Source organism: Heliangelus exortis, chromosome 1 (assembly GCF_036169615.1).
Source record: "Heliangelus exortis chromosome 1, bHelExo1.hap1, whole genome shotgun sequence".
Lineage (NCBI taxonomy): Eukaryota > Metazoa > Chordata > Aves > Apodiformes > Trochilidae > Heliangelus > Heliangelus exortis.
The window spans coordinates 167,622,432-167,646,448 of record NC_092422.1 but is presented as its reverse complement, the minus strand read 5'-3'; the positions used below and the strand labels follow the sequence as shown (position 1 = coordinate 167,646,448).

Here is a 24,017-nt window from a genome sequence, read left to right as displayed (position 1 = left end):
CTCAATACCCTTTGTATTACAGCACATTGTCCATGCCATCCCTGCTTGAGCTGTGGATTTGAAATCAAATTCCCAAATGAGGAAATACTTTTTGAAGCATAAATCTTGCCTTTGAGCAATTGCTCTCATGCCTCTCATCTCTCTCACTAACCTCATTTATCAATATATTCCCATACTGCTCTCACTATTACACAAGCTCATTAATATCAATCTTGTCTACTTGTAGCTTCCCTTTCTGCTGAAAATCGACAAGTTAAGAAACTTTTTTAGATCAAGCACTGCAAAAATAACTGGCATAAACCTTTCCTCTTACTCCCTTTCTTGAGATAGTTTCTCCATGGAGAGCAAGAGGACTGCAAATGCAATAAACAACTTTCCAATATATATATATTAGTAAAAGGAAAAAACAGTTTCAACTTTACTCTTCACACTTTCTACCCTGACAGAATACAGATTTCATTGTTATTTGTTATTAGAAATCCTTTCAAACAACAAGAGAAAAATAACAATATTTGTCAAAACTCATATTTCAACTATTTCAGTGATGGTTTTCAGCATCCCAGGCAGGGACAAGTCTTTTGGCTCTTATTCAAGTAGGTCTGCCACTAGTCTCAATTTAAACTTCAGGACCTGGGTTCATATGAGCATTTTGTAATTAAGTTCTCCACCAAACTACCCTTGATTTGTGATGATTTACATCAGCAGAGAGAATAACTGCACTTGATTTATCAAAAGTTACAGGAAAGTGGTTTTGAGGTGGGCGCCTTACAAGAATTTGTCCTGTTTGAAAAATTTAGTTTTTCTTTTTGGTCACTAAGCATTGGCTAAAGCAAAACAAAACAAAAACAAAAACAAACCAGGCGCAACTGACAAGGCATCAATCAATTTAACAACTTCCCCAATGACCAACACTTAAAAGAAGCAGGTCATTCCCAACATTATGAAGACATTAACTTAAAGACATTAACACAAAACTGTTCTTTTACAAATAGTTCTCTCCATTCATACACCCAGGGATAAAAGTCAATCTCCAAACCAACAGAAACAAGGGATCTCTCTCTTTTGGGATAGAAGTAAGAGCCCAGCCAAATTGTCAGTGGCTACACAGAGAACCCTTTGTTCCACAGAATCTTCTCACGCATTAGAAAAGAATTGAATGAATGAAAAAAAAAAATACTTTTTTTTTTTTGATGTTTTTGATGAAACATTCAGACTGCATCAAAATAGGAGAAGGCTGACACCAGAGGAGTTTTAAGTCACTAGGGGAAGTCAATTCAAAAGCAATTGATTGGTATGAATAACCTCCAGAGGTGTCATAATTATTGTCAGAATAGTAAGAAACAGCAACTAAGGTTTACTACCAAAAAAACACAAAACACAGAACATGACAATAAAGAATAGCAAAGAGTGGTTTAAAAACCAGAAATAAGCTGCAGCTTCGCTAGGCACAGGGAAAAGCCATGTACAGATTTAATGTTTGAAAATTAATCCCATGTAATTCTTACCTAACATTTGCTCTGCAAGTTATTGATGGGGAGGGGGAGAGCACCCCTCAGACACAGAACTCTAGAGCATTGGTTTAAGTGGTAAATACTGAAAGATTTTGTGGTGTCAGAGAGGAGACTGCAGTCTGAAGCCAGACTTCACACTGCAGTCCAGAAATAGACTTTCATGCACCATGCTCAGGGCACATCCAGTTCCCCCACTATTTTAATACAATGGCCAGAAGATAGAACAAAATTCACTCACTGTGAGTTCACCTCTGGCAACTTGTCTGCTTGTATGGCTAAATCTGTGTGAGAGAAATTGTTGCAGATCGTTTCCTCCTGACACTGGAAGAGCTCTGCAACTGCTGTAGAGTACAGCCCATTAGACAGCAGATAACCACCAGACACCAACAGCTGTGGCAACAAATGCTAAGTAAGGAAGGAACTGAATAAATTGGTAGAGATACCCAATTAAGTGTAGGGAAACCTGTCCATAATATCCTATTTTTTTCAGTGCTCTGGCTCTGCTTCAGGATATAGAAAGTATTAAGTGAAGGAATGAATGGTTAAAATACAATCCTGTGATTTCATCCTTTAAGGGCCTTAATTCTCAGCCATCTCAAGAGATGTGAATATAACGTTAGTTGCATAAAGCTGTCTAACCATGAAGGGAGGAAAAAGCCTTATTACACCACTCCTCTCTTGCCAATTAAATGAAAATATGTGATAGATTAGTGAGACCTAACATATATTACAGCCCCATCACAGATTAAAATCGTCTCTCTGCTGATTCTTCCATCAAGAAGAAGCTGAGACAAATTCAGAAGTTAAATGAGGAGGATAATACGGCTTAAACTGAAGGCTGAGAGCAAGCACACAGCAATCACTGTTCAGCAGTGCTTCCACTTGGATTTAAGGCATCATTCCATAAATATCACTGAAAATATCTACCTTATAGTGTAAAGCATAGTGCATTTAAGGCAGGGCACTCAGTGGGGTCAAGGTAAGCCTCTTAAGTTAAAAAAACATTTGTAACTTCTATCTTTCACATATATTCCATTCATAAATCAGTATTCAGCTGTCTGAAATTCATCAGCATTATTAGTGATGTGCAACTTGGATTCCCTGACACCAAAAGTGAATTTTGAAAAAAAAAGTGTTTTGAAAGGATCGCTTCTCAGATGTACCCAAAACTACCACTATCTGAACATCTCAGCTGCTCTAGTCAGTAGGGAAAAAAGTAATCTCTGTGGAACAATAGCAGCAAATTAGAAGGGGTAGTTAATGGTTTTGTTTCAAATTCTTTCACTTTAAAATCAGATTAAATATATGTGAATGCATTAAATACTAAAGAAAATTATAACCATTGTAAAAGGGGAAGACAGCTTTGATACTTAACTAGTAAAATAAAAATAAAAGCATCTAATGGAGTAGGAAAAGAGTAGTATATCTGCGGAAAATCCTGTCAGGAGCTATTTTTTGTGGTGGCAGCTACAGCCCAGTCTAAGCAAATGCCCAAGCCTCAGATTTACACAAAGAATTTCTGCATCTATCTGATAGCCCAGTGACAGCATTTACCAGATAACACTAGAGGGGATACTTTGGGAGAGTTATCCTGTCAACTTATTAAGACTCAAAGCCTTAAGTAGAATAGCTAGAATCTATTTAATGCATTTCTGTTCCCATAGGACCAATGACAGGTCACTAAATCACAGAATCACACAATCACAGAATCAGACTGGTTGGAAAGGACCTCAGAGATTATCAAATCCAACCCTTGATCCACTACCACCAGAGTCTACCTGCCCAGCCCTATTCACTTCAAGAATTATTTTCCTAAACAATAACTCACATTCTTCTGCAACCTTTCAATTCAAGCTCATTACATTTTTTTTATCACTCTTTATGTTCATTAAATTGCAGTCTCCCATTTAAACACTCTCCAAGTTAATGTTTGTTGAGTTTTGCTCACATTGTTCAAATTTTCTATGACATTTCTTCATGCCATTCCTGAGGCCAGAAAACAGTTTCTACAAAATATTGCCTCCTTTCAGAAAAGGTATGGTGATTCTCTTTCCAGAATCTGTTTCATGTTGGTGATGTCTTTGTCCACCTCTGCAACTATCTTTGCATTTCACCTCTCATTTTGAACATTCAAATATAGTTGAGTTAGTCCCATCAGTAGCCCACACAATCCCTGTTCTTCCTACAGATGTAGAAACAATCTTTGCCAGGTTGGCCCTGCAGACCTGCTCTCTCATTTAAACAGAATGCACTTTTCCACATGCAATGATTTGCACAGATGTTGGTGCAGTCTGAGTTTGAAACTCAATAATCACAGCTGCCAAGTTCTGTCCCTCACACAGCACTCACTCCTACAGATGAGAAGTAGGTAACAGGTAACAAACAAGCCCCTTGGCTTTTCTATGGTATAACATCAGTTAACACCACCCAGGAGGCATTCAGACAACCCCTTGCAATGGTTAAAGATATTTTTATAATGACCCTAGGGAACAGTTTCCCTTTTTATTTTTTATCTTCTTGGTCTGTTTTTTGTTTGTTTGTTTGTTTTTAAATAGGAGAATTGCAGAAGATGGGGCCTCTGGAAAAGAGAAAAAAAGCAGAATTGGACCTGCTTCCAGCACAAAATAATTGATGCCATGCCTGCTAATGAAATCTTGTACACTCATGAAAAAGGAACCCATATTTCTCTCTACCTGAACATCTCTCGCTACCTTTTTTTTTTTTTTTTTTCCCCCCTCTGGTGTAGTAAGACTGTCAAGAAAGAATTATAGGATTGTACACAGGAAAATAAAAAGGACTATGAACCTAAAGCAAAGATCATCTGTTGCTTGTGCTAATGACTGCATAGGAAGTGCACATTTTAAAACTCCTTTTTATTCTGTCACTGAATCACAGGGCAGTTATATTTAATAGCCATTACTCAGAGAGATATATAAAGAATATCTTATTTCTCCAGAAGTTGCTGTCTTATCACAGGAATAATCCTCAAATGCTCCACATCATTCACTTGAGTTTTTTAAGGCTGACAACATATTGAGTAAAGTGCTCTGCCACTCACAGGAAGTGTGAGCTTGTAACTGGAGGATCTTCTGCTTTTTAAAAACTACTTGCAGTAGTAAAAACCAACTGGTGAAGAGGTGGACATACAGGGCCAGGCTGTGAGATCAGTGTAGCTCTATTGATGTGACAGCTTTACACCAGCTGAGCATCTGATCCTTATGGATATGAAGGACAAGAGGGAACTGACTTTTCGTGCCCTGCAAGAGACATTTAAAGAGTAACAGCTGTTCCACTTTCCCTTGGACGATTTGGACTTGGGATTTTTTTCATGAATCTGCACAGTATGCCTATCCAAACACTATAAATATTTGCAAAGGACCTGCTACACAATAAAAATTTGCCCTGATTTATGTTCGATTTTTGACTCCACAAATACATTCACTTTCATTAACCAGCATACAGGTAGCTGCACTCACCTGTGATCTAAATGATGAATAGAGAGAATAACCCCTGAATTCAAGTGGGCTTGTTTTAAGGTCACCAGGATTGTGAATTCATATTTATTTCTTAACTTCTGAAAAAAGCTTTCAGCTGTTTCTGCAGATGCCTTTACACTTCTTGAAGTATCTAGAAAAAAAAATTTTAAAAATTAAGAGTGTTCAGTACAAAACAGGATTTTACTTCACATCCTCAACTTGAAGAGCTTACAGAAATAACAAGCTACTTCTAAGTACCACAATTAGAAAGAAAGGCAAAAGCAGGGTCCAAACTATTTTCAGCTCCCATTTTTATATGCACTAGGAGCCATTTCAATGAAAGAGAACACACTTAGGACACCCATTCTATTCTGGGAAGGAGCTTTGGTTTGGTTTTGGTTTTAAGACAGGGTCATAACTCTAAGTCTCTCCAGGGATGGTCAGATGGAACCTCATCCAAAACATGGACTCCCTAGCAGTGCAGCACAGAGCAACAGTAGTGGGTATCAGCCCAGGCTGTGAAGTACAACCTGGATCACTTTCTAATGACTCCTACAAAGATGTTATGCTTAATAACTATACACAATTAATTAAAAAAGAAGAAAAAGAGAGAAAGAGGGGAAAGGAAGAGGAAAGGGAGAAAGGAGAAAAGAGAGGGAGAAAAAAGGGGGAGAAAAGAGAAGGGAGAAAAGAGAAGGGAGAAAAGAGAAGGGAGAAAAGAGAAGGGAGAAAAGAGAAGGGAGAAAAGAGAAGGGAGAAAAGAGAAGGGAGAAGGGAGAAGGGAGAAGGGAGAAGGGAGAAGGGAGAAGGGAGAAGGGAGAAGGGAGAAGGGAGAAGGGAGAAGGGAGAAGGGAGAAGGGAGAAGGGAGAAGGGAGAAGGGAGAAGGGAGAAGGGAGAAGGGAGAAGGGAGAAGGGAGAAGGGAGAAGGATAACTTTCTCAGCTTTAAGCAGTAATTATAAAACCTTAAAAACTCATAGTCTTTCACAATATATTGTATTGTTGCTAATTAATCACTATATACTCCCGTTGTGCAGTATGGTGATGCTGCTTCTTGCAGAGGATGTCATTTGTTAGAGTAATTGCACACACACAGTAAAGATTTTTTTTTTAAAATCCACACACAGCCAAGACTAAAGCAATGTTTCTGATGAATTTTGCACAGAACATCCATAGAAAATAAAAAGGCCCAACCTTAAGCCCTCTTGAGAGATAATTTACAAAATAAGATGTCAAATGCTAGAAAAACAATTCCCAAGGTTTTCCATAATACATCATCCTAGAAAAAATAATATATATTTTTAATGCACAAAATCAATTCATTAGCATGTGTAATCAACTGTGCAAGAACTAAATCAATTGACAAGCTCCTTGCCATTGCAATTTGACCACCCTGCTCTAACTCAGGGGCACTAATGCAAGGACAGCAACAGCAGCAGAGTGCTAACTGCAATAGAAACAGAGGCTTTCTTTTGGTAGCACGGGGCTGAGCTCTCATGGAAGATTATACTGCTGTTTTTAAAAAACATATTTATTCTTTAAGATGTGCCTACGAAGATGCCACTCTTTATTAACAGCAAACAGATGATTCTGGTTTATGGACCAGGAGTATTTAATATGTATTTCAGAAATGTAACAACCTATACAACCCTGAAGTCCTAACCAAGCTCCTGCACAGTGTCATACTAGGCTATATCTAATTCTTTTTAATTTTTCTTCTTCTTTTTTTAGAAAAGGAAATTAAAAAAAAAAAAAAAAAAAAAGGAAGGGGGCAGGGAGAGGGGGAAGAGGGGGACACAAAAAAAAATTTAATGATTTTCTAATGTGAAACTCCTCATATTTTCTACTATGGATTGTGTAACTCACTGTAGCAGACATCCATGGTATTTTTTATGGAATTGTTAATAAATCATAAAGCAACTCAAGTACAATTACATCAAAGCATTCATTTTTAGCCAGGGGACACCAGCAGAGTAGAATGACACAAGTTTGCATGCTGGAAGATAGTTTAACTGTATTAATAATTTCTAGCAATATAAACAAGCTACTCCCAAGAGACAGAGCAGAGGAAGGACACACAAGGAACATATTGTCTAAGCATGATCACAAGATCCAAACACATTGCACTTCTCAGCAGTAGCTTTCCTACCACAATGCAGAGGAGCAGAGGAAAATATAGAATCATAGAATTGGATGGGTTGGAAGGGACCTCAGAGATCATCAAGTCCAACCCTTGCCCCACTACCGCCACGGTTACCAGACCATGGCACTGAGTGCCACATCCAGTCTCTTTTTAAATATCTCCAGGGACAGAGAATCCACCACTTCCATGGGCAGCCCATTCCAATGTCTGATCACTCTCTCCGTAAAAAAATTCTTTCTAATGTCCAACCTAACCCTGCCCTGGCACAACTTGAGACTGTGCCCTCCTGTCTTGCTGAGAGTTGCCTGGGAAAACAGACTGACCCCCACCTGGCTACAACCTCCTTTCAGGGAGTTGTAGAGAGTGATGAGGTCTCCCCTGAGCATCCTCTTCAGGCTGAACAGCCCCAGCTCCCTCAGCCTCACCTCACAGGACTTGTGCTCGAGTCCCTTCACCAGCCTGGTTGCCCTCCTTTGGACCTGCTCCAGGACCTCAGCCTCCCTCCTGAACTGAGGGGCCCAGAACTGGACACAGGACTCAAGCTGTGGCCTCACCAGTGCTGAGTACAGGGGCAGAATCCCTTCCCTGGACCTGTTGGCCACACTGTTCCTGATCCAGGCCAGGATGCCATTGGCCTTCTTGGCCACCTGGGCACACTGCTGGCTCATGTTCAGCTTCCTGTCAATCCAGACTCCCAGGTCCCTTTCTGTCTGGCTCCTCTCAGCCACTCTGTGCCCAGCCTGGAGTTCCCCATGGGGTTGTTGCGGCCAAAGCGCAGGCCTTCACCGTCTCCTTCTGGACTTCTTTTGGGTTAGAAAGAGTGTGACTCCACCAGTCAATTTCCCTTTTACTGTCCCTGATACTTCTTAGTCTCTCTACCTCCTCCTTGAGCTCTGCCACCAGGCACAGCAAGTCATTCACACATTGCACACAGACCCCACTCACACCGTCCTCTGGTGCTAACACAAGGCTCAGACACTACACAGCCAGAGGCCTGAACAGCTACATCCCTCTTGCTGTCCCTCTTCAGGGGTTCTGTCTGTGTGGATACACCCTGCGTCTTAACAGCACCAGGTTTTGCTTTTTTGGAGACCACTGATCCTTCAAGGGAGCTGGGAGGTGGCTGTGCCCCTCCTGCTTGCCCTGCCTGCGCGAAATGCCTCACTAGCTGCTGTGCCCCGCTCCTGTTTCCCTGCTCCTGTTCAAGGCACTCAGGATCACTGCCACTCCTCACAGCCCTTTCTATCCCTCTCGGCAGTGCTGGGTGCCACCCCCTTACCAGCTGATTGGCCTCACCTGAGACCACCAGCAGGTGGATGTGGAACCCACTTAAAAGCCTATAGAGTCCAGTTCCTACATGCAAAGAACATTCTCTGACCCCTTTTGCAGTGGGGGGAGCTGGGTTTCTCAGCTTACAAAGCCCAGCCAACATTCTTTCCTGTTGCTAGTTCATTATCATTAAGAGAATTTACAGTCTCCTTTTGGGTCCACAAACATTAAATGTTTACAGTGAAACAAGAACAATCTCATTTAGATTAAGGGCAGAAGATCTCATGAATTATCATCAAATTCTATGTGCATCCATGTGTGTGGAGGGGAAGAATTTCCCTCCCTGAAGGGCTTGCAGCCTCAGAAGCCTCAGCCAGGATAAGCAGTGTGACTTTAAATAAAAGTAGGAGAAAAAACCCAGGGCACTGGAATGTGGGAAATCATTTTGCTTAAATCTAAGTAATTGTTACTGCTGTATAACAACACCCTTGTCCCTCCCACAGCCATTTTTAAAGTCTTTTTAACTCTCCTGGTAGAGACATTTCAGTTTGACCTCAGCAGACAAGGAGATTATAGAAACCAAGCCTATAGGGTATCCACCCTGAACACCCCATGCTTTTTCATCCCCATCACCTCAGGTGGATTGCCCTCAGCTGAAACATGGCAGGAGGTGCTAGAAGAAAAGTGAAGGGTGGAGGAAAAGGACCATAAAGATGATTTCCACATCATCATCTCCCCGAGTGATGATGAAGCACACATTGATGTGAATGGGATAGTGAAGAAGCTGCACAGGTCCTGCATCTGACAGCATCTGTGTCTGGTCACTGGCAGTGATTTAGAGACTGAGCACACAGGAGGCATTAAGGTACTGAATAAATGCTATCAATTTCCATGGATGTATACTGGAGCTGAACACTATTTATGGTTTAGGAGGCATATATATCAAGTATGAATGCAATAAGAAGGTAGAAGATAGGAAGAGGGTTTGAGGAAAAAAGTCAAGTGAGACAAAAAAGAGAAAGTCATGATATAATTGAAGGAAATTCCCTGGCTGGTTCTGTTCTGCTTCCACTGTCTCCAGGGGATTTCTCTATGGTTTCCTTCAAGAAAACTAAGCTGTAATAAGAGGGAAGGTAAGAAGTGCAGAATGACCACCTTTTCCCAATACAAATTTTCCCTGCGTGGCTCTGAACCCTGGAAGATGCTAAGGTGCCTCTCTGCCCCAGTTACTCTCTGGATTATCCCTCTGCATTGTTCCTAGTTTTAACTATTATCACACCCTACCAGTGGAAATCTTAAGCTGAAAGTGGAAAACGGCTAATGGAGCCTATGCTTGCTTAACAAAATCAAAATCCACAACTTTTCAATAGAAAGAAATACTAATTTCTAACAATTTCCCAATATTCTCATAAGCCATACATATACACAACACCCCCATCATTATATAAGGCCAGTTCCAACTTTACATAAATAATCCTCTCCCCCTCCTACATGCACTTTTATTCTAACCAGAGCTATTGAGATGCAAACAACACACTACAGATGGACAGTGATTTAGCTAGGAAACAAACCCTCTGTCCCCTGAAGCTCCAGAGCCCTCCCAGACCTCATTGTTACAGGAATGAAAAACAGAGAGCTGCCTTCATACCCTCAAAAGAGGAATCTTTTTTGAGGTTTACTCATGTCACCCCTGTGAATCATGACCTGATCACTAGGTGGGATGAGAGTTTTCCATCCTTTTATCTACAAAACCTTCTCTGGGCACCCTACACTGAATTCATCATGGTCTTAGACTGCCTTCTCATACACAGACAAAAGTCTCAAGATGTTATTAGGCCATGCTGGAAGCCTATATATTAAGATTATCACATTAACTGCTAGAGTATTAAATTGCCAAAACACATAGGCATTTGGTTTTGGTATAGCAAATAGGTCAGCTCATCCTTGCTGCACCAAAGAGCTACACAGCCTTTTGAATTATTACTACTATGATGAAGCACAACATCCTTTGCTCAGAGCAGGCACCAGGTGGATTTCTTAAAGAAACACAACTGAAAGGTCCCCAATCCATTATATTCATTCCTTTTACCCTAACACAAGCAGTTCAAAACCCTTATTCCAGTTGTGTTTGAACTCTAGCATTAGGTGCTTGATAGATCACTAACTGTGCTCAATAAATAATGATTTAGGCTTGGTTTTGACATTTGTCATCTAGCAATCATTTTAAGACCAAAGGAAAATACCTTACTGGAACTGGACTTCTTCCATAATAGCTTGGAAAATCAAACTGGTATATCTCAGATAATTTTTAGTTTCTCAACAGTTACATAAAAGCTCCTACTGTGAACACTTCACCAAAGACTTGCTTTTTTTTTTTTTTTTTTTTTTTTTACATTAGAGTGCAAAAAGAAAGATAGACCTATTAGTCTGAATGAGAAATCTGTCTCTAGCCATGATACCTATATTTTGGGTTTACTTTCCCAGAATATTGCACGTGTTTGCTTTGACAACACCTTAAGAGTTCACAAACCCATGGTTTCAACTTAGTTTAATTTATAGAAAACAAAGTTCAAAATAACGATGAAACAAACAGAAGTCCAAACTCCAGCATGTCCAAACTCCAGCATGTCTTGATTCAAGTCAAAGGTTATAGCATGGAAAGGAAAAATAATGCCAAAACAGTAATACATATGGCTGGTTTGAGACATGACAGCTAGTAGGTAAAATACTGATAACAACACAACAGAGTGGGAGAGAGAGGCTGAAGGAAGCAGGAATTACCTATCCTATGGTTGGCAATGATAACTATTTACAAGAGCACAAACAGAAGGTGGTGGACAAACTTCATCTGCAACGTCCAGTTAGGAACTGATCAGCTGGCTGTGGGTACAGAAAACCAAATCTTTTAAGATCTAACATGTCAAAGCAATCTGAAAACCAGTGATGAAACCACTGAAACTTAAGACCTGCAGCCCTTCAGAGGACAAACTTGGTGGCTGCCTCTACTCTGTGCCTGCAACAGCCATCATAACTAGGACACATCTTCCCCTCTCAGAGAAAATCTGCAGAGCTTTGCAGCAAACACCAAAGCCACACAAGTGTTTCCTGAAGGCATCAAGTGTAGACACTGTCCCTTCAGTCATGCTCACAAGATGACAGCTACTGTGCTAGAAACAAAACAGTAAAGTCTAACTTTCAACAGGAGTCACTCTGAAGGGCCAAAGGCTCTTCTGCCATCTCAAGTGGTGCCTCACAAAGAGACAGTTCTACCCTTTCCTATCAGCCTTAAGTTCCTTCTCCTCGTCCCCGTGGTGACAACTGCATTCATGCAGAAACATGAGGAACCATATCAGGCAACTGATCCAGCTAGAAATAGCCCATCCCTCCCAACCCAAAAAGGTGTTTGAAACAACCCTGAACAGGCTACTGGAGGTAAGCAGGGAAATTTCTGTACACAGCACCAGCAGCAGCACCAGCAGCATACTAATTGCACAGTGAAGACTCTGAATGCAAATACAGATGTTTAGGAAAAGCCATTTATTGCAGATGTTCTCCAGTCCACAATAAAAGCAGTTATTAAATGGAACGGATAAGTTGTCTTAGCAAAGGGTGTGCTCTTGAGCTTCTGAAGTGCATCTAAAGCTAAACATCCAGTATGAATTGAATTCTAAAACAAACTCCTGTAGAAGAGTCTTTGAAGGAGGCATCCTAATTAATTGAGCTCCACCATTTGTTTTGTGTGCATATAATCAGCTTTTAATAGCAGCATCTATAAATCAATTCTGCATCTGACTGTAGGTTTGCTGAATTATCCAAATTAACTTCTAGTGGTTTGTAGGAAAAAGTAGGAAGGCTGCAGGCTAAAAAAAATAGGTCTGAAAAATATAAGGCTAGCTCAATTTTCTTTCATTTTCCCACACTAGTTGGGATCAGTGTCACAGGCATCTACTTGTATTTTGTCACTTCCCCATAATAAAATTTCTGGCTCACCTTTTTCTTACCTTAGGATTTTCACACTTTTTCTTTTTTTTTCCACAGAAAGGGCAACAATATCTGAGACTGTTTGCTTTATATTTTTCTTTTATTTTACTAAAGTAACCAACATGGGCTAAATGAGCTGCTCCCAGCAAACAGGGCAGCATGCAAAGCTCATCTAAAAAGTAGAATCTTAGCAAAGTTGGAAAGGTTCAGTAGGTTTTAAGTGGAGCACAGTGCATTAAAATTCAGAAGCTGCACTCCTGTAATGAAAGCTGAAGACAGAAAGAGGTGAAAAAACCTTGATTAGACAAAAACGTATTACACTGCATTATCCTTTAGATATTTCAGTGAGGTTCATTGATCTGGTGATTCTTCTTCTTATTAAATACACCTGACTCTTTATTTTACCTGATACATAAGATATTGATTGATAAAACATTTTGAGCTACTTTTCCTATACATTTGCATACTCCCTTCTCATAGATTCTCAGTCATTTCAGAAAGACCAACAAAACAGGAGCAGCTACAGCTTTCCATGGACACGACTTGGTTTCTCCAAGGCTGTAGGAAGGACTCAGCAAGAGTCTGAGAGGAGGTTTTCCAGTTCCAACTCAAATTTAAAAGACTACAAGATCTGGAGTAAACACTGACCCTGTAAGACCGCCCCTGGGACCATTCCCAAAGGGTGTGCATGATCTACAGGCCCCTATAGCACTGCCTGCTTCCCAGGTGAGGGTGAACACTGGAACTACAATCCAACCATCCATCAGGATCTAGCAGGGTACATCTAGACCTTTACGCTCCCAAATACCCTTATAAATTGGGTACAACTTGGTCTCACCTGAACAAAACCTCACGAGTGCCAGGAGCAAGGACTTCAGGATATCTCCCAAGTTGAATGATCAGGACCTTGGGATGCCCCACAGGCTCTTTAGGGGAGGATAACCCACCTACTGCCCTTTTAGTTTAGACACCACCATAGTGACCACAAATTCTCAGTCCTTCCCTTCCCATTTTCATCAAAGAAACAGCTCAACAAGGACTTCTGCAGAAAGAACAGCAATGGAGGGCAAGGAGAAAAAAAGGAGGGCAAAACACACTTCAGCTGAAACTAAACAATTGAAACAAAAACTGACTTGAAGCCAAATCATTAAATCAAATGAAAACAAGGGGGGAAATGTCACAGTTTGTTCTTGCAGCATCTGGGGAGGTTCCAATTGCCTCTGCTTTATAGCTTTCTCTATTCTGAATGTCAGCTACAGCTTTGGTGTGTCACCTAGCAAGGGCATTCCTCCAGAATAAGCCAAATGCAAAATCCCAAAGGTCAAAACGGACTGACACAGACAGAAGAATACAAAAAGGACCCATCTCTGAACACACACATTTGTCCCTCAGTTACACTGACTGTTCATACTTATAGCCCCCCCAAATTTTAATCATAGCACTTCTGGCCACTTGGCTCACTTGCAAGCTACATACTCGTGTGTTTAAAGTCATTTTGACACCGCTGAGAACACAATTCCATTGTGGAACAAAAGGTGGAAAAAGTACCAAGAATATGGACAAATATTCTTGAATACAGCTGCAATGTTTCTGGTCTGAAATAACAAAATCATTATTAATGACCTAACTTGTTTATGTAATTGGGAGTAGTTTGTGTATTTGCATAAGTAATCATGATTCCATTCAAAGCACTTTGCTTGTGATGTTTTCTTCTCCATGGTAAAAGTCCCCAGGGAATTTTTGCTTGGTTTCTTAAGCATCTTTGCTTTCTTAAGTTGATTTTTTGGGGAGCAGGGCAGGTCTGATTGTTTGGGGTTTTTTTAAGCTAGCAGAACATTAAAAATTGTCAACTATTCAAATGAAGCTTGCAATTCAGAGGTTGGACTGGGTGACCTAAAGATCTTTTCCAACCAAAATTAATTATTGTAATATGTAATATGTAATTAAAATAGAAATTAAAAATCTTTGTGTGGTTTGTAGATCCATACAATACAGGAAATATATGCAGAGAGATCAAGTGGCAGGTTCACTCCTCTATAAACATCCATTTGAGCATCAGAACCAGGTCTCATGGCTCTCTAAGTCTCCAGCTTAACTTGTCAGACCAAAATGCTAAGACATTTAGCCATCTCTTATCCTCCTTTTGCCTGTAGTCCCTTCAACAAAGAAACAATTTACCCCAGAATTACAAAGTGGAAGCCATTTACTGTAAGGTAATGCAGCCTGGCTGCACTGCAACAAATCAGGTGCACTCTTCAAAAATGTGTAGGGCTCATGACCAAGGATTAATTGACTTTTGGACTAGGTAGACAAAAAGAAAATAAGTAAAGAAGTTGAAAAGCACATGAAAGACTCCAGCGGCTCTAACTACAAGATTATATTTCTGTCAATTTTGCGAACTTTTTGCAAATGAAAGGATAAGAAACCTGAACTTTAAATGTGTAGGCTCCAGATAAGAAGTCTATATTCTTAGCACAGGAAGTTGAAGCAGCTGATTTACTTAACAAACAGTACAGATCCCACCACACCAGGTTGTTACTAAAACAACTCCCACCAAACTGCCAAAGAACATATTAATGTGCACTCCTGAACATTTCTGAAAGGAATATAAGGAATGTCTGCATTGACACAGGGAGAAGTGCTACACAAAAGCATTCCCAGGAATTCTTAAAGGCGTGCATGATACAGAAAACCACTCTTCCTCACCCAGAAGAAACGCTTTCTCTTTGACTGTAGCTGTGTCATCATTCTAGATACTATCACCAAGAGAGAGGGTGCTTCTCAGTGGGGACCTACTACATGATAACAAAGTGAAAAATATGAAAGATGCCTTCTGTTCTGATTACAGAAATTCCACTCTTAGAAATTAAAATGTGTGTTGTATGGTATGTTCTGCCCCAAGTATTTCTTATTGTACTGCTTTCTGCTGATTTATAGGTTCCAGGTTATCAATTATATGATGCAATAGCTTTTTTGATTACTAGTTTTACCTAGGCTATATTCCAACACTATTTTCAATTCCTCTTTAAATTCTGAAGAGTCTTTGTATTTGCTCCCTTGTAGGAGGTATGAAGTGCTGTTACTTATGATGATGTTGTTTAGGCTTTTCAGGGCCAATACTCCTATAAAACCCATTATGTTTGAACAAGGACAGAGGCAGCACAGAGTGGGACTTCTGTCTCCTTCCTTATTTCAAGAGAGGTTCCAGGAACATTTAAAAGGTACTAAAACTACGAAAGCTTTATAAATACATTTGTGTATGCACACACTCACACCCCTTTAGCCACAAAGCAGTTTTCTAAAAGCTGCTTTGAGAACACCTTGAAACCTGTGGAGAGCATCAAGCCTGTCTTGTTTTCCTTGCTGCTGCCATCTGTGGCACCTGGCTCTGCTTGGCTGCACTTTGTGTCAAACTGACCTCACAGCAAACCAAAACATTGCACCAAGCAATGCTGTTAACACTGGGATGCAAGCTGAAGAGCACTCAAAAAATTAGGCATCACTTTCCAGCCCTACTGGTACTGTCATAAGGGTATGGCAGGCATGAGAATTGATAAAAAAACTCCCCATTTCCAACCCGTACCTGTATGGCTTGGTCAGGATTTAAAAAGTTACACAGGTCACACTGAAGTGGGGGGGACAAGAGGAGAAGGCAGTGTTTTCAGCTTTTTCCATATGAAAAAAACAGGCTACCCAAGGTAAACTAAGTCTAATCAATTGAAAACAACAAAGTACAAACTTAACAGTACCAATAAACCATGAAACCAGATTATGCTCGGTGTAAATCAAGCTGGATTACATTAACTGCTGTTCTCCCAGAAGATGTGACACAATTCAGACTTCTCAAATATATCATATTTCAACAGGAAACTGGACCATATGATGGCAGACAATAAAAGACCAGCACCCACCATAGCACCTCTGGATTAGGATCATGCTGGGTCTATAGCTTTTGAACAGTAGACCACATCTCACTTGGTTCTCACTGTGCAAATGTCTGTAAAACCTACTCACAAATTCTGCTAGGTCATTTTCTCTCAAAAGCTTCTTTTCCTGTGACCCATACACTGCTTCTGATGATCTTCCACCTGCAGTCTCCCTTTTACAGAACAATTTAGGCTGGAAGGGCCTTCTTGTGACCACGTAGCCCAGGCCAAATAATTTGTGGATGCTCAAAGCTGTGGTTCAGTTTTTAGCCCCATTAAGAATCTGTTTCTCCCTATTTGCAATGGTTTGCATTTCTCATCCTAACTTTACTGCACCTGTGGCTGGTGTATAGTTGGTTTTGTACCCACATTAGAATTGATGGCCTTCAACTCACAAAAACTTGTAAGTGTTAAGGCTGATTTATTTTCATCCAACACAATGGTGACCTTAAAGCATTATTACTACAAGATCCAACTTCATTTCCCAGCTGACCACAATGATGTAGTTTGCATGAAAGATTAACTTCTGACACAACAGAATCACCAACAGTCACCAACTTAGAGAGCTCCAGCAAAACCCATACCTTCATCCCAACAGGAAAAGCAGCACAGCAAGGCAGAGGGGGAAAACTACCACTGAAAAAAAAAAAAAAAAAAAACAAAAAACCAAAAAAAAAAAACCAACTACATCTGAAGCATGCCTGACACATCCAGCAACTCTGTTGCTAGCCACAGGTCTCCAGCAGCAGGCTGAGCAAACAGCAGCAGATGTGAGGAAAAGGAAGGAGATTGAACCATGAAGAGAAGTCAGGTACCAGCAGGAGCAAGGTGGGAATAGCAGAAGGACCACACCTGAGGGGGGAACAGAGACACCCAAGCCACCAGCCAGACTGGCAGCCTCAGAAAAATCTCTACTCCCTTGATAGATGTTTTGATGCCAGGAAAAGAGAAGGTCTGAAGGATTTCGAGCCTGGAACATCAAAGAAAAGGGATACCAAGGAATATAATACACATGGCTCAGCTACCAGCAGGGCAGACAGACAGAAAGTATATCAGAGACTCAAGCTACAGTTGCCAGAGGTCCCAAGGAAGCTGAGGAGAACCAGAGTTCAGATTCTCCTGCAAGAAAATATCTTTTAAATCAGGTACTAATGGAATCCATGCTTCTCTGTTAGCCTTGGTGAATCAGCTACAGGTTTTAAACACATGCCCAATTATAAGCTTGGATGAGTTAAAATTAGAAATGCTTCGAAGCCCTTGTTTCCTTGATCTTTCAGGCTTGTTTAAACTGAATACCATTAAAGTATACTTTAATGCACCAAAGAACAGTTTTAGGGAGAATGCAAAGGTACCAGTTAGATTTTAATGAGTACTGGGTGTTTGATGTGACTTTGTATCTTTGAAATTCTCCTGGTATGTACCAGAGCAATTCCACTTAAACTCCAGATTTGCAGAGTATAGAAAGACTTATGGGGTCACACACCCCATCCTTAGCATATTAACAGAATGTCACATAATGGCTACAACATAATGTGAAATAGAAAAATCTATGAAAGATTAGCTATCTTCTACAATATCAAAAGTCTGGAGATTTCCACCATTTCCTTTCCACAACTATTCCACATCCTAAACTAGTTCACTGTGAAAGTTTCCTTTTATCTACAATTTTCTCCATTTATAATATCCTTAGAGTACTCTTACCTCTAGCTCTTTGAACACTGAATAATTCCTTCATTTTAAACCCCTAACAATCTTCTAATACTAGACACTTATCATACAACACTTTTGCAATTGCATGGACAAGCTGTACATACTCAAGTTCTTTCAAAAGCTTTCTTAGTAAGCCTGTCCTTTTTTACTATATAATCAGGTTTGCTGCTGTTCTCTCCACTCCTTGAAATTCATTGATATTTTTCTGGAATGGAGAAACTCAGACTGAATGCAATAACCCAGGCACAATCTCAGTTTAAAAAAAAAAAAAAAAAAAAAAAAAAAAAAAAAAAGAAGGAAAAAAAAATTCAAGCTCCCACATCTGTCTCTACAGCATACTTTTCTTATGCTTCAAATGCTAACAGTGTATGCAGGGATTTTTTTAAAAAGAGCATCCCCAACTGGGGTACACAAGGTTTTTCCTCAAGTTTATCCCACTCCTTCAATGGGTACTGAGCAAAGCTTGGACTGTTTCAGGTTCAAAGGACATTAGCCAGTATTACAGGAAATCTTAGGAGTGCTTTTGCAACAACCATGGCACAATACATAAATGCATGTCTAGAGAGTTATTAAAACCCAGAATATTGACCTAAACCCCATAAAAGTTCCTTTGAAACCTTTCTGGGTCATTATGTAGCTGTATTTAGAGACCAATAGACTTCCAGCCATGGAGTCAAGGCTGGCATCCTATCTTCTCTTGCTAGGATAAACAGTATGGGTGTTGCCACTGCTTATTGATGTTTAAACAAGCATTTGTGCAGGGGAAACTGCATAAACGTTGCTTCATCTAAGAGAGAGAACAGCTGTGCAGCTGGAGGTCTTTTCCTTATTATATACCCTCTACATTTTTAGAGAGGGAAATTACCACTCAAATTCTACTAAAGGAGTTCTCAGTTATGGATCACTAGCAGTATTGATTGTAATAGCTCCTTTGGAAACATTACAATCTATCATGGCAATGTTGTTGCTGCTGCAAGTATTTTAATCTGCTAAAACTCTTTTGAACACGGTCTACAGCAACCTGGTTTAGTCTGCTTGTCCTTTTATACCACGTCCATTGCTTTAGCATGGTGCAGCAGCAGTGTTGAGTACCATCTCCCAGGACAACTCAACACACAAGTCAGTTTTAATATTTCTCTCCGAAATTAGGATCCCACACCTCCAAAAAAAGTGTGCACCAAAACAAGAAAAGCGAGCAAAATGTTAACATGAATAATGATAAATTTTTGATATAAAATTCTTCCACGTTGAAAACAGCTACAGCATTTTTTCACAGTTTAAAGAAAAAAAAAAAAATAAATAAGACATATGCTCACTAAACGGGTCCATGGCTTAAGTAATATATTTGCTAGAAGTGTGCTTCAAGTTTTTAAAGTTCAGTAACAGCTAATTGAAATATCTGAGTGAACATTCACAGCAGGAATTTATCATGAAATGGGTATGTATCATTACCAATGGTCATTCAATTGCTTCAACAAAAACAAAACTAAACAGAAAAAAACAAGCAAACAAAAAAAACCCAAACATCAACCTTCCAAAACAGAGAAAAGAAAAAAAAAAAATCAGTGAAAAATAATTTTTCACCCCTTATTCAGCTCTACCTCAGCAATGCAGATAGGAGAATACAGCTCTGTGAATCTGCACCTTGGTACACGACAGAAATGTAACAAAATATTGGGAACTGAAGAGCAGCTACATGGAAGTAGAGTTTCCCATGACAGCTATATATAATCTCCAGCTCTTATCCACTGATTTTAAATAACTGAAGAGCTCAGTTCTGTACCTCCCTTAAGATACAGTGGAAGCACTGAAGTTAAGCATTCTTGGAGTTATAGTTCCAAGTGGGCACCCATATGCCCTGGGAGAATGGAAGCAAGTTGGGTTGCATAGAAAACCTATTTCCCATATCTTAAAAGCAAACATCAGGGGGAAAAGCAAACATTAAGACTGAGCTAGATGAAGTGATGTGTAGGAAATGCTGCCTTCCTCTCCGAAACCTCATTGAAGAATGAAACTGCTGCAGTGAGGGGGGAGAAACCATAAAAACCCATTAACCCAGTGAGTCTCAGCCACGCTTCTTGACTACAGAACTATGTCACAGCAAAAAACAATAACATAGGGGCAGCAAGACCTCGTTTTCCCACAACACTACCCCTTGCTAATGCAACCCTCCCTCAGCAATATGCAAAGGCTTGCTTGACAGCTACCCAAAAGAGTCACCACCCCCCTTCTGAGGTCACATATGCTGCAGGTTTCCATTGGCATGCAGGACAGGTGCTGTCCTGCTGTCAACATCACATCTTTAACTTCAGCTGAGACCACTGCACCCTGCTGTGCTACCAGGAGAGGCTGCCTGGTGAGCAACCATCTGCACTTGGCTGCTCCTGATCAGGATGTTACTTCCACTCCTCCAACCATTCCCCCCCTTTTCAGGACACAAACCAGGGCTCTGCCCCATGTCACCACGCTGACACTATCTTCATGCATTTTCCTTCCATACATACCCCATGTCATGCTCATTTTGACTCTCTTCAGTTTTCCAACAAATGTGCCAGATTGAGCCCTGAGATCCTGTTAGTCTCAACAAGGATATTGTACTTGCAATTTTTTAGGAGAGAACTGATGACAAAGGTAGGAACCTTTGTCATAATTCTGGCATAATTCTGTTAAGAATCGGTAAGAATTGTTTTAGGCAATACTGAATCTGTAATAAGAGAATGGTTATTTGAATAAACCTAAACAACCAAACTCTCTTTAAAAATATAAATAAAAATTAAGTCTCAAAAGAAAACAGATCTCCAAGGACTTCAATTCACTGCAGACAGTAGAAGCAATCTGGCTGTGAAAAGCAGCAGGTCAAGGCCATGAGAACACAGCAAAATCTGGCATTCCCCTACATGGAATCAAATCCTCACCAATTAATAAATGCAGGTACTAATTCACCACAAAGGTCAAAGTAGCAGAGACTGGAGATATCAGCTGTCTCCCCAAGGCCAGGCAAAGCCATGCTGCTTGGCACCATCTCCCCATGGAATCTGGGCAGGTAAGGGACAGTGCCTACACCAGCAAGCAGGTATCATCTCTCTCCCCACACCGTAGACTTTTCCAGAAACGATGCTCTTAAGAATCTACCATTCTGAAAGGTAACAAGAGCCCATACCAGGACACATAGCAAGAGATGTGAATATAAGACAAAACAAAACAAAGAAACAAACACCAAAGAAAACCCCAAAGGCTACAGAGGAGATGTGTAACTTCTGCTTATTTTCTTTCTTCCTTTCTCTCTCCCCATAAAGCCTGCTGTAGGATAAAAGATACAAGACAAAAAAAAGAAAATTTTCTGTAAAATACCTTTTCTTGCCATGAACAATGACATAACTTTCAGAGCCATACTTAAAATAACTTTATTGCTCTATTGCCTTTGCAATGCTTTATATCCCGAATACACACTTGCAGCACATTACTTATTTGGAACTTTTAGCTTTAAAACAGTTACAATCCCCAGAAGCTACAAGCTCCATTTTCTGTCATCCTTTAACATTATTTTCTATCACCCGTACACTAATGAATACATACAGAGATTACAAGCTTTTCTCTTCTAGAAACCCAAGTTTCCTTGCTTTCTGCTGCATTTTAGGTCCCCACCCCCTTTTCACTCCAAATTCTACTCTCTGTGGCACCATTAAAGGGATCAATCACAAATCCAGCATACTGAGGATTTTCTTCCCAATATTTTTTCCACTTCTATTTTACAGCTAAGCCAGCATGGCAGTAGATAGCAAGCAGCAGAGTCTCCAATAATATTCATATTTGTGAATATTCAGCAGTATATGGTTATGCTGTAGATAAGTACACTCTAGTTCTCCATGTGTGGTAATTCATCTGGGATGGTCTGGGATGAGAACTGGATGCAGGATTGTCACATACTACCTCCTGCTTTTTTGGGCATGCTCTTCAAGCAGCAAATGTTTCCCAGATACCTTCTCTTACTACTGCTGCTGATAGGAGAGGAATGCTGAATGTTCAGCTCTTCTGGAATGAGGGGATGGCTCGTGGCCCAAGCAGAAGCAGCCCAGCTCTTTGGGGCTCTCCTCCAACATCCATCCAGGCTCCACTGCAGTTATTGTCTGCATGGGTGCAGAGGTGACATTGGAATGTGCCAGAGGGGAAAGGGGATGGGAAGAGCAGAGAAAAAGCCATATGCTATTGTTCCAGCTATGCCAAAATTTGGATCTCTCTGGCTACTGCATTATCATGGAATAATTGCTTATACTAGGCATGGCTAACATTGAAAAATACTCCAGTACTTACTGAAATTAAACCCAATTATTTCGGTCTTTCCAAAAGCTAAGGAGGTGAGGGGTTTTCATTGTCTGTCAAAAAATTCTGGGAGTTTTTATTATCTCCATATGACCTCTACGCTTGAGGGTTCCACATTTTGAGGACTGATTCTGAGAGAGAAACCAGCTTGCTTCCAAGATGAAACAAGCTGCAGATAGGTATTCACTCTGCAGTCAGCCAAGCCAGTTGGCAACATTAGCATCCTCTCCCCCAGCTTCTGTTACTGCTCCTCTGGGAGACAATTTGGGTCTCAAGTACAGCTGGAGAAAAGGGATTTTACGGGACTCTCTAATCCATGTCACTGCAGTCAGCCAGGTTTGCTCCTGAAGCTGGCCAACTTTGCCATCAGCAGACATGGGAACATTCATATAATCTCTTGCTCTGGAAATGTTGAGGGGATAGTAACCTGTAGCTCCCAGGCAGTGATAAGCAGCTGGGAACAGTAATATTTTCAGCAGGCTCAGCTGGAACCTGGAGAAAGCATCTGTCCATAGTTTCAATGACAGGTGGCAAGGAAAAAAGTGTGTGTGATGTGCATAGGCAACGTAAATCCTATTTCTATAACAAGAGAAAGATTACTTGCATCTAGTTTTACTGCTTTATTTTTAGCTCTTTAATTTAGTAATGTCCATAGATGATGTTATGGGCCAAAAAACAGTGATCTCTCCAAAGGGACATAAGATAGATAGAAATATATATGTTAATTTTGTCTTGCTAGCATTTTCAAATAATGGGCTAATGATCCAGTTATGCAGCAGTAGGTAACGGATCACTTATGTCAAGAGGCCTATTTTAGGTCTTTTAGGTCTTTTTCTGCCAGCAAGACTCAACTCAAAGCACAGTAGTGCTGAGTCTTTTCATGCATCACACTGACAGGCTAAATAGTCTCTTTGGTGTTTTATAGCACATCTTGTTCCCCATCAGAAGATACCAGGTCTTGCCTCCAGAACTGTCCCCCCTCACTAGAAATATCTAAATATTATCCAAAACTATATCAAGGGTTACATAGCCCAGATGGCACAGAAGCAGCTTATCCTCTGCATAAATTCCAAGTTCTGCATTCAGTTACAAAAGCTCCCATACCTTCATGATTGCCATGCCCTTTTTATGTTTTCCTTAAATACACACTCCTGCACTTGTAGCCATCTGATTGTACTCTTCTGCCCACACTTTTGCCACCCTTTGAGGAGTAGATACACCTTTTGATAGACATATACTTTCCTTACACATCACCTACCTTTCCTTTTCAGTGCCTTTCATAGCTTGATTTACAGTGGAACTACCACCACTCTCCACTGCTGATGGAGGTGGTTGGAAGCTGTCTCCACTCCTACACATACACTTGTTTGGGCAAAGATACCCTGAATGCATAGGATTTGCTCTCAACAGCAAGTAAGATCCAGAAACACTATCAAAATATTCTATTTATAAAATATATAGGAAACAGCATCTAAAGGGAGGAGAGAGTGCAACAAAAGGTTGCTCCCTAGGGAAGTATCAGAAGGAGACCAGGTTACTCCTCCAGAACTTATTTGGACTCTTACACCTCAGATGACAATTTCCTGTTGCAAGTTGAAATACCATGCATGTGCATGACTAAGACTCCCAACCATAGACTTAAATCCATCCTGACCTATCCAAAGCCCTCAGCACCCTCTGTT

General features: G+C 40.4%; 1 protein-coding gene across 1 annotated transcript in view; it reads right to left on the bottom strand.

Annotated features, from left to right (window-relative positions):
• NELL2 (neural EGFL like 2) overlaps nt 1–24,017 on the bottom strand; it is a 148,656-nt gene that overhangs the window by 120,173 nt on the left and 4,466 nt on the right. Inside the window, exon 3 of the mRNA XM_071733559.1 lies at nt 4,988–5,138. Coding sequence (XP_071589660.1) covers nt 4,988–5,138 — 151 coding nt within the window. The remainder of the gene's footprint in view (nt 1–4,987; nt 5,139–24,017) is intronic.